We start from the raw sequence: 12,071 nt of genomic DNA on the forward strand, positions 1-12,071 counted from the left end.
CCACCACAATATCAGGAAGGGACTGCATTCCAAATCCTCACCGCTCTATGCCATGCAGATGCAGCAGGCGGTAAAGAAGGCAAATGATACATTGGCCTTCATTGCGAGAGGTTTCGAGTACAGGAGCAAGGATGTGTTGTTGCGGTTATACAGGGCCTTGGTGAGGCCACACCTGGAATATTGTGTGCAATTTTGGTCTCCTTTTCTGAGGAAGGATACTCTTGCTCTTGAGGGAGTGCAGCGAAGGTTTACCAGGCTGATTCCGGGGATGGTGGGACTGACGTATGAGGAGAGATTGACTAGGCCGGGATTGTTTTCACTGGAGTTCAGACGAATGAGGGGGTGATCTCACAGAGACTTATAAAATTCTAACAGGACTGGACAGGGCAGATGCAGGGAGGATGTTCCTGATGGTGGGTGTGTCTAGCACCAGGGGTCACAGTACGAGGATTCAGGGTAGGTGATTTAGGATGGAGATGAGGAGATATTGCTTCACCCAAAGAGTGGTGAGCCTGTGGAATTCATTATCACAGGAAGTAGTTGATGCCAAAACATTGAATGTATTCAAGAGGTGACTAGATATAGCACTTGGGCGAATGGGATCAAAGGTTATGGGGAGAAAGCAGGATTAGGCTATTGAGTTGAATGATCAGCCATGATCATGAAGAATGGTGGAGCAGGTTTGAAGGGCCGAATGGCCTCCTCCTGTTCCTATCTTCTATGTTTGTGTGATTCTCCTTTGCCACCTCACATTATTTTGCCAACATGATGTTAAATCTAGACCATCTGATTATTAATTCTTCAGCCATTTCTATTTATTCTGTCTATAACCTTCATAATTTTATCCATCAAATCAATTATCCAGTTTCACTGTTCTTGGGAGGGCTATCCAGAAGTTCTTTGTAAATCCTCATCCCTGCAGCCACCCTTGTGAACATTTTCGGAGCCCTCTGCAAAGTTTCCATAAACTTTGGTACCATAGTTACAATAGAGTTAGTCAGAGATAGTAAGAACCGCCAATGCTGGAGTCAGAGATAACACAGTGTGGAGCTAGAGGAGCACAGCAGACCAGGCAGCATCAGAGAAGCAGGAAAGTTGACGTTTCGGGTCAGGAACCTTCTGTTTTCCTATAGGCTCAGCCAAACTTTTGTACTCTTTGCCTGTTTCTTATAGAGTCCATTGATAGCTCAGTTTCAGTATGACACTTTATAGCCACAGCTTTGTCAGGCAATTGCATGCAGCTTGGTTATTCATATCAGACAAGCAGTTTTGCTTCTTTGTCAACATAATATATTTTTTTTCCAAAGGCTCTTGAGTGTTCTAGATTGCAACTTTATCATTTTCTTGGATGTTAGGGCACTTTTTTCAATCTGTCGAACTGATTTTTTAGAGAATGCTGTCATATATAACAATGCCTTCTGTATTTAAGCTGTCATAAGGGGTATTTGGACTCATTGAAAACAGAATTAGCAGAATCCATCAGTATCCTCAACAGTCGATTAAACTCAAAGCCGCAACACGGGTGGCACAGTGCTGGGTGGAATGGTGGCTCAGTGGTTAGCACTGCTTCCTCAGGGACCTGGCTTTAAATTCCAGCATCAGGCGACTATCTGCGTGGAGTTTGCGCATTCTCCCCATGTCTGCATGGGTTTCCTCCCACAGTCCAAAGATGTGCAGGTTAGGTGGATTGGCCATGGGAAATTGCCCCACAGTGTCCAGGGATTTGCAAGCTAGGTGGATTGGCCATGCTAAATTGCCCTATAGTGTCCATGGATGTGCAGAGTAGGTGGGTTAGCCATAGGAAATGCAGGGATATGATAGAGTGATGGGTCTGGGTGGGATGCTCCTCGGAGGGTTGGTGTGGACTTGATGGGCTGAATGGCCTGCTTCCACGCTGTAGGGATTCTGTGAGCGCACAGAGGAAACATTAAGCTCCTAAACGTCAGAGTATTAGGATTGACACAAGGCGTAAGTTTGCAACAAAAGATTTTTTTCAAATTAATTGACAGATAATTGGTTTCTACATGAGGAAAAAAGCCACCACCGTAAACACACCTTCCTCAGGCTGGCGAGGTCAAAGTTAATACATTTCCATAGTATAGTCACATAGAACATAGAACAGTGCAGCCTTCGGTCCACGATGTTGTGCTGACCTATTATCCTACTAAGGTCAATCTACCCTGCATATCCTACATTTTACTATCCTCCATGTGCCTATCCAAGAGTCGCTTAAATGTCTCTAAAGTATCTGACTCCACAACCACTGCTAGCAGCGCATTCCACACGACCACCAGTCTCTGTGTGAAGAAAAGAAGCTGGAATATTTTAACAAGGCCGTCACAAACCTGCTTACTGCACCCCAGATTTAAATGTAACGATTGGCAGCATTGATTACCATAGGATCCATTACATTTCTCCTCAGTTACAAGTTCCTGATCATATGCAGCGATCTCTCGTTCACTTTCAAGGAGCTCATCACCATAGTGATTTCAAGCTTTTCTGGCTCTTGGCTAGCTGAGTGTTTCGCTGTTGACAAGTGCGAAACGGTAGTGTCTCTGTTGGAGACTCATTCTGCGCTCCTCCATTCCCTCCACACTTTGCAGCATCCTCCTTTCAGCCCTGACTCCATGCAGGTTCCCATGATGACTGGGATTTTTCAGCCTCCTTTCAGTTTTGCACATCAACGTGAATGCTGAACACAGCTGAGGGGACCCTTTTTCTTTGGTCATTTGCAAGAGATGGCTTCACTGGCGAAGACAGCACTTATAGCATGTCCCCGGTGCCTTTATAAAAGGTGCTGGTGGACCACTTTTGTTAAAAGCTACAACCTTTACCATTGTGAGGGCACTTGGTATAGAAATGCAGACAATCGGTGCAGGAGTAGACTGTTCGGCTCTTTGAGCCTGCACCTATTTACTATGTGATCATGACTGATTATGCAATCTCAGTATCCCACTCCCTCTTTCTCCCCATACCACTTGATCGCTTTAGCTGTGAGGGCCATGTCCAGCTCCCTCTTGAATATATCCAATGAACTGGCCCCAACAGCTTCCTGTGAGAGAGAATTCCACAGGTTCACAGCTCTCTGAGTGAAGAAATTCTTCCTCATCTCAGTCCTGAATGGCTTAACCCCTTATTCTTAGACTGCGACCCCTTGTTCTGGACTTCTCCAACATCGGGAACATTCTTCCCACATCTAGCCTGTGCAGTCCCTTCAGGATTTTATATGTTTCTATGATGTACCTCCTCATTGTTCTAAATTCCAATGATTACAAGCCCAGTCAATCCAGTCTTTCTTCATATGTCAATCCAGCCGTTTTGGGAATCTGTCTAGCAGTATTTCAGCAAGACATCTGAAGATTCAGGACAGGGAGGGCTCATCGTAAGATGTAGGACCAGAAGGAAGTCATTCAGCCCATTGAGTCTCCTCCACCATTCGATGAAATCATGGCTGATCTGATAACCCTCAACTCCACTTTCCTGCCTTTTCTCTATAAACCTCGATTCCTTTTCTGATTGAAAGCCTGTCTGTATTAGCCATGAATATCCTTAATGACTCAGCCTGGACAGCTGTATGCAGTAAAGAATTCCACAGATAACACAACCGTCTGAGAGAAGAAATCCCTCATTTCTGTCTTAAACGTCTGACCCCTTACTCTGAGAAATTGTCCGAGACTCTCCCACAAGGGGAAACAAGCTTTTTGGATCTACCTTGTCAAGAGAATCTTCTATGTTTCGACAAGAATGCCCCTCATTCTTCTATATTACAATGAGTGACCCAATCTCCTCAATATATCCTCACAAGACAGCCCTTGTATGCCTGGCATCAGCATAGTGAACATTCTTTTGACTGCCTTACACATCTTTGAATGGCAATATATCTTTCCTTAGATAAGGGGCCCAAAACTGTTCACAATATTCCAGCTGGGGTCTGCCTAGTGCCTTGTATAGTTTTAGCAAAACCTTGTTACTTTTATACTTCATTCTCTTTGAAACAAAGCCCGGCATTCCATTTGCCTTCCCTATTACAGTGGCTTGCCGACACTGTGCTTCAGTGGTTAGCACTGCTGCCTCACGGTGCCAGGGACCCGGGTTCGGTTCCACCTTCGGGCGACTGTCTGTGTGGAGTTTGCACATTCTCCCCGTGTCTGTGTGGGTTTCCTCTCACAGTCCAAAGATGTGCAGGTGAGGTGAATTGGCCATGTTATAGTTTCCAGGGGAGTGTAAGTGAGGGGAATGGCCGAGTGGTATGATTGCTAGACTGTTAATCCAGAGACCCCAATAATGTTCTGGGGACCCGGGTTCGAATCCTGCCACAGCAGATGGTGGAAGTTGAATTCAATAAATATTTAGAACTAAGAGTCTAATGATGACCATGAATCCATTGTTGATTGTTGGGAAAAACCCATCTGGTTCACTAATGCCCTTTAGGGAAGGAAACTGTCATCCTTACCTGGTCTGGCCTACATGTGATTCCAGACCCACAGCAATGTGGTTGACTCTGACTCTCTGGGCAATTAGGGATGGGCAATAAATGCTGCCCTTAGCCAGCGATGCCCTCATCCCGTAAATAAATAAATAAGTGGTTTAGCCATGGGAAATGTAGGGTTACAGGGATAGGGTAGGGAGATGGGTCTGGGTGGGATGCTCTTCAGAGGGTCAGTGTGAACCTGATGGGCCGAATGGCCTGCTTCCACGCTGAACTTGATCACTATCTGTTTGTGATAGGTGAGTGTGGAGTCCCAAATCCCTCTGTCCTGTAGCTCGCTGCATTTAAATAAGATTCAGTCCCTCTATTCTTCCTGCCAAAGTGCATAACCTCACATTTCCGAAGTCAATGCCATGAATTAAATAAAAGAATGCACAGAAAACGTGAAGTGCTTAGTCGATTGCTAGATATGGGATTGGAGAATGAGAGCCTTCCATAGCAGCATCAGCTATCAGTGCATATTCCAGGCCAGAGATACATAGAACTGTCTTCTCTATATTTTATTTTTCTCTCCATCTTTACCTCTTACTCTTTCCCTTTTTTTACGTTCAGAATGGGAGTCTGGCCTGGAATGACGATGTTGATGGTGGACGAGCAAGGGAGGCTGCCAAGGACTTTGCAAAGGTTGGAAGTTTTCTCTTCTTTCCTCTCTCTCTGGTGGGTCGGCCGGTTCCCCTCATCCCAGCGTAGATTTCCGATGGTAGAAACCCTCTAAAGAGTATTCACAGCAGGCTGTTCGGCCCAACTGGTCCGTGTCAGCATGTATATTCCACACTCCTCTTCACCTCACTCTGTCATCGTGTTCCTTTCTGTCTCTCATGTCGTTCCTCAAAGTACGTCATTGTTATTGACCTCAAATGGGGGAGGCCGTGGCATAATGGTGACCAGCAATCTCGAACCCAGGCTAATGTGCTGGGGTCACGGGTTCAAATCCCTGTGACAATTCTACAGCTTTAAGAGGTGTATTTTGTCCTTTTTTTTGAAGAGAGGTTTTAAGACAGAGACACAAAGCTGTCTATTTGCATCCAATAAAGTAAACAGCTTGTGACGGCTTGGATTTTTTTTAAAAGTTGGAACAATAGAAGCAGCCTGAATGGGTGGGGTCAGGAGCCAGGATTTTTAGTTTTAGTTTTAAGAAGCAGTTGTTGCTGGAGCCTTGAAGCTGGGTTTGGAAGCTGCAGTACATCTCTCTCTGCTACTCTCTCTCTAAGTTTTCTCTTGATGTTATTTTCCTCCTGGACTGGAGAATTGCCTGTGAGACAATCTATTTTACTGAATTTGCCTTTGCCAAGGGTGTGTTTATGAGATGGTACTATATTGGAACAGTTGCTGTTTAGTAGTTAAATAATCTATTATTCTGTTAAGTTTTCCAATAGAGTTAAGTTATTCTAATTTCTTCTTTCTTTTGTTGCATTTTAACTGTAATGTATGAAAAAAGTTGGTTTTGCTTCAAGACTGATAGTTTAACCAGTCTAATTGTATCCGGAACGCAACGCCTGGTACTCGCTTTTAAAATAAGAGAAAAGTTAGGGTCTAGGCTGTCATCCTAATATATTTTGAGGAGGTTTGGTCTGGTCCATAACATCCCACCATGCCAGATGGTGAAAATTGAATTCAGTAAAACCCAAAGTAAATAGCTAGTCTAATGGTGGCCGTATAATCACTCTCGGTTGTTGTAAAAACTTATTGGGTTCACTAATGTCCTTCAGGGGAGAAAATCAGCTGTCCTTGCCTAGTCCAAGCTGCACACCCACAGCAATGTAGAATCACAGAATCCCTACAGTAATGAAAGAGGCCATTCGATCCATTGATTCTGCACTAACCCGCCGAAGAGCATCCCATCCAGACCCACCCCACATTTCCCACGGCCAAGCCACGTGCCTACACATCATGGGGCAATTTAGCATGGCCGCTCCATGTAACCTGCATGTGTTTGGACTGTGGGCGGGGGGACTAGAGCACCCGAAGGAAACTCACACAGACACAGAGAGAACGTGAAAACTCCAGGGACCTGAGGGTGGAATTGAACCCGGGTCCCTGGCGTGGTGAGGTAGCAGAGGTGACCACTAAGCCACTGTGCTGCCTTTCGGCACATGGTCACTTCCTCCGACAGTCTCCTGCCTTCTTTCTGCACGAACTCCCACCCCTTCCTCCTACTATTTGCCCCATTCCTCTTAGAATTTGTCCCCATTTTCATCTTCCTCCAACAGTCTTTCCTAGAATCATATAGCCCCAAAGAGGCCCTTCTACGCCCCGAGTCTACACTCACCTGCTATCCCATTATCCAGCACTTGGCCTGTAGCCTTAAATGTTATGATACTTCCAAGTGCTCATCCATATACTTTGTAAAGGTTGTAAGGTTTAAAACCCCAGTCGCACCCCTGCTGCCTTGCAGTGCATACCTTTAACCCCACCCCTTCCTTAAGCTCTTGTTCAGTTGAAAACTCAAGCTTGACGTCAACCGTGCAATTTCTTTCTGGTTGGTTTCCGACTCATTACAACCTTCCCATCAGCCTTTTACCTTGGCTCCTCATCCAGAGGGTCCTCACAACTCCTGTAACTCAGATCAGGGAATATCTGCACCCCAGTGATGGGTCTTTTAAAGAGCTTGGGTCAAATTCCTTTATCCTGATCTTGACCTTGTGTTTGCTAACCTCTACCAATTTGCCATCAGTTGATGACCTCTTTGCAACACCTCACCTTGGGAAGCAGACAGCACATCTAAATACCAATGACAAACGCCCATCTGACCAAACAAAAGTCATTTCTCGATCTGAAGACTTGGGATCTAAAATCAGGTCAAAATAGTGTTTTGCATAAATGACATCTTTTTCCACAGTCAAGAACTTTGGTAATTCCCCTTCTCGGGAGAGTTGAGCAGAACTTGGCAGCTGACTCAGAAGTTGCATTGGGTTTGCAACTCGTGTTATTACTCACTGGCCATTCTGCGTGACACATTTGTCTCCTCTCCTCCCACGCCTCCTCAATCCTTTTCTACTCTGGCAGTCCCTTGAAACATGGAGGTCCCTTGCCATTGAGTTAAAATCCCTGAAAGAACCTGTGGTTGAAGTCTTTGAACATGGAGACAATGTTGTGCCTCTGCTACTACATGGTTCTAACTGAGCAGGCCACATTCCTGCTCTTACTGTAGGCCCTTCGGGACGATGTGTAAGGACTGCGTATGTGCGCACCTCCCTTGGCCAAAAGGCCCTAGAGTGGGACTCGCATCCAGTGATTCTGGCTCGGAGCCAGGGACTGGGTGCAGTTTTGGTCTCCTTACCTCAGGAAAGATGTTGTTGCAATTGAGGGAGTGCAACAGAAATGCATCAGATCTTGACTCCAGTGGCTTGGTGGTTAGCACTTCTGCCTCACAGCACCGGGGACCTGGGTTCAATTCCACCGTCAGGTGTGTAGAGTTTGCACATTATCCCCGTGTCTGCATGGGTTCCCTCCCACAATCCAAAAGATGTGCAGGTTAGGGTGGATTGGCCGTGCTAAATTGCCTACAGTGTCCAGGGATGTGCAGGCTGGGTGGGTTAGCCATGGGACGTGCAGGGTTACAGGGGTGGGATAGGGGTGTTTGTCTGGGTGGGATGCTCCCTCGAAGGGTTGGTGTGAACTCGATGGGCCGAATGGCCTGCATCCACACTGCAGGAATTCTACGATTATTGATCCTGGGCCAGGGGGACTGTCCTACAAAGAGAGATTGGGCAAACTCAGCCTATATTCTCAAGAATTTTGAAGAATGAGAGGTGATCTTATTGAAATCTACAAAATACTGGAAGGGATAGTTGGGGTAGATGCAAGGAAGATGGTTGCCTGGTTGGGAGATCCAGAATCAGTGGGCATCCTTTAAAACTGTAAGGGGGCTTGCAAATTAGATCTGAGATGAGGAGAAATATTTTTACTTGGAGGATTTGTGAACCTTTGGGGTTCTCTACCAGAGGAGGCTTGGTCTTTTAGTATGTTTAACATAGAGATTGACTGGGTAGAAGAATTGTTCAGTCAGCCATAGTCATATTGAATAGTGGGGCAGGATTGACAGGCTGAATGGCCTGCTCCCCTTTGTATGTTCCTACCCACCTAACCATGAAACCTCGTATAGCTCATTATGAGTTACTACTGAAATATGACGATGGGAGGATTATTAAATGGATAGTTACCCCTGGTTGATCTTGAGGACTGCTCAGAGATGCATTGGGTGAGGTTTGAGGCTGGAAAGGCCAGCTTCACTGCCTCTTGGCCATGTCATTGGGAAGACCATTGAAGGAGGTTGGGAAAGAAGTGAAGACGGAAGACAGGAAGAGTTCTTGCCTCGTGCAGCAGGGTGACCTGCAATTTGTTCAGAGAGAAACCACAAAATCGTTGTGGTATTAGCAGCAGTTGTTGCAAGTCGACCATCCCTTTTGTCACAAGGAGAATGTGATCCTGGCTGTGAGAGAGCAGATGGGAGTTATGAAGAAAGCCATTTCTAGCTGGAACAAGAGCTCGGATTATGCTGGCAATCATCCTTTCACCTCCACCTACAGTTCTCCCAAGCATTCTGTTCGAAGTGACTCCTCACCCTTCCCTGCAATGCCCTCACCCTGTCACACTATCTCCTCATGATCAAATTGTTGGAGTGCCATTCACTGGGCACCAAGACTGTGGCAACGAGGGCATGACACCGTCACTCATAATGTTGAGCGGCATCAATCTTTGACTGTAGCCGTTATTCTCACTCAATGTCCAAAACCTCACTCTGTCCAGCAATTATCCTTGGATTCCCATCAAACTCCACCCCAGTTGGATCAAAATCTCCGTGTTAAGTTACAGATAGGAATAATCTCTCTCCCAACTCCTTTATTCTATATTATTTCCATAGCCTGTGGAATTTTAATGTGTTCGTCAAAACCATCAATGTGACTTCACTCACGGGAATAAATAGTTTTATTGTTGTACAGCAAAGTGCAAACATGTCCACTCTCCTACTGAGGGAATGTCTATAAATGGAAAATAGAGGACAGGGTTTGTTTGTTGTATACTTGAATTATATTCTGCCTCTGAATCAGTTCCAGGAAAACAGTCGTGACTCAGTTCTGTTCCAGCCTCTCTTTCACTGCTTCCCTTTTCTGTGTCTTTTGACAGCTCTACGAACTGGACAGTGACCCCAAACGGAAGGAGTTCCTGGACGATCTGTTTGTTTTCATGCAGAAGAGAGGTGAGTCTGAGCTCTGCTCCTGGGCCCAAGATCCTGATATTCTTGTTGTCCACCTTCATCACTGATCACTTCTTCTACCTTGCTTCGGAAAGGGCTCATCAAACAACAATGGGTTTTGCTGAATCCCATCTACACTTGGTTTTCACTCTTCATATTCCCACCAACCCAGATTTCAATGGATCTTGGATTCTACAATCTACTCAATAGTCACAGTCATCTGAAGTGGGTGGAACTGGGGACTAGATGGATGATATGGTGGTCAATTGGAGGCTAATTTCCACCCTGTGGGACCAACAGTGGGGTGCGGATTGCAAAGGGACAGAATAGTTTTATATACAGAAAATAATTTGTTCCAGGTGATGCACAAACTATCTTAATGGGTTCTTGGAGAGTGGGGGAGGAGGTGTTATGTTATACCACCCTCTTGGTGACACAATAGACTGAGCTCTGCACCTTTCCGTCCAAAGAACTGGATTGAAAACCAGCTGAAACCAGTTTTGCCATTGACTTTTTAAAAATTTGTTCATGGATGGGGACGGTGGTCGCTGGCTAAGGGCAGCATTTATTGCCCATCCTTAATTGTTCAGAGAGCAGTTCAGAGTCGACCACATTGCTGTGGGTCTGGAGTCACATGTAGGCCAGACCAGGTAAGGACGACAGTTTCCTTCCCAAAAGGACATTAGTGAACCAGATGGGTTTTTCCCAGAAATCGGCAACGGCTTCATGATCGTGATTAGATTCTTCATTCCAGACTTTTGTTGAATTCAGATTTCACCATCTACCATGACTGGATTCGAACCTAGGTCTTCAGAACGTTTACTTGGGTCTCTGGATTAATGGTCTCGCAATAGCACCACTAGGCCATCGCCTCCCGTGTCAACTTGCCAGGTTCTGTGTGAAATGAGTTAGTTCAATCTCCGTTTAGTTCCTAGCAAACATCAGCCAGCAGCACAAAATCTGATGCAGGATAGGCTGAAAGATGGTCTTATTCATCTCCGGCAAGGTCAATATTTGTTGTCCACCCCACCCCACCCATTTGCCCTTGTACTAAGTGGGTTGCTGTGCCACTTCAGTGTCAGCCACATTGTTTTGGGTCTGGAGTCACGTGTAGACCCGACCTGGTAAAAATGGCAGATTTCCTTCCGGAAAGAAGCATATAGCTATGTTTAAACAACAATTAAAGATGGTTGTCATGGTCATCATCAGTGAGAGTAGCTTTATATTCCACATCTATTCATCTAATTTAAATTCCATCAGCTGTCTGAAATCATAGAAACTCTACAGTGCAGATAGAGGCCATTCAGCCCATTGAGTCTTCACTGACCCTCCGAAGAACATCCCACCCAGACCCACCCCTATCACTGTATTTTCTCTGGCTAATCCATGTGCCTACATCCCTAGACACTAGGGGACAATTTGGCGTGGCCAATCCACCTGACCTGCACATTTTTGGACTGTGGGAGGAAACCGGAGCACCCAGAGACACGGGGAGAATGTGCAAACTCCACACAGACGGTCGCCCGAGGGTGGAATTGAACCTGGGTTCCCTGGCGCTGTGAGGCTGCAGTGCTCGTACTAAGCCACCGTACTGCCCTCTCCTGGTGGGATTTGAACCCGCCCCCACCCCTGTTCATTAGTCTCTAGATTATTAATACTGTGATATAACCAATGGGCAGCCATTTCAGAGGCCATTCGGACCACCACCTCCACAATAATGTTTATGCTGTACTTAAGCCTCCTCCAGCCCTACTTCAGCCTACCAACATATCGTTTTATGTGAATGTCACTAACATCGGGGGGGGGGAAAGCCTGTGGCTGTGGCAAAATTCAAAGGATCTTATTCTGCAATCTGTGCATGTGTGTATGTCGGCATGTATGTCTGTGTGTATGTGTCCGCATCTGTTCCAAGTCTGTGTGTGTGTGTGTGTGTGTGTGTGTGTGTGTGACTGTGTGGGTGTGTGTGTGTGTGAGGGTGTGTGTATATACACCCTGTGTGTGTGTGTGTGTGTGTGTGTATATACACCCTGTGTGTGTGTGTGTATATACACCCTGTGTGTGTTTGTGTGTGTATACACCCTGTGTGTGTGTTTGTGTGTGTGTGTGTGTGTGTGTGTGTATACACCCTGTGTGTGTGTGTGTGTGTGTGCGTGTACACACCCTGTGTGTGTGTGTGTGTATACACCCTGTGTGTGTGTGTGTGTGTGTGTATACACCCTGTGTGTGTGTGTACACCCTGTGTGTGTGTGTGTGTATATACCCTGTGTGTGTATGTGTGTGTGTATACACCGTGTGTGTGTGTGTGTGTGTGTGTGTATACACCGTGTGTGTGTGTGTGTGTGTGTGTATCGTGTGTGTATATATATACACCCTGTGTGTGTGTGT

The 12,071-nt window shown here is 45.9% G+C and overlaps 1 protein-coding gene across 1 annotated transcript in view; it reads left to right on the top strand.

The window, feature by feature from the left end:
• The window catches only part of LOC109923948 (AT-rich interactive domain-containing protein 3B-like), a 218,920-nt gene that overhangs the window by 127,269 nt on the left and 79,580 nt on the right, over positions 1–12,071 (top strand). Inside the window, exons 4-5 of the mRNA XM_048617042.1 lie at positions 5,042–5,113; positions 9,617–9,689. Of these exons, the coding sequence (XP_048472999.1) occupies positions 5,042–5,113; positions 9,617–9,689 (145 nt within the window). The remainder of the gene's footprint in view (positions 1–5,041; positions 5,114–9,616; positions 9,690–12,071) is intronic.

This window comes from Rhincodon typus, chromosome 36 (assembly GCF_021869965.1).
Source record: "Rhincodon typus isolate 14 chromosome 36, sRhiTyp1.1, whole genome shotgun sequence".
Lineage (NCBI taxonomy): Eukaryota > Metazoa > Chordata > Chondrichthyes > Orectolobiformes > Rhincodontidae > Rhincodon > Rhincodon typus.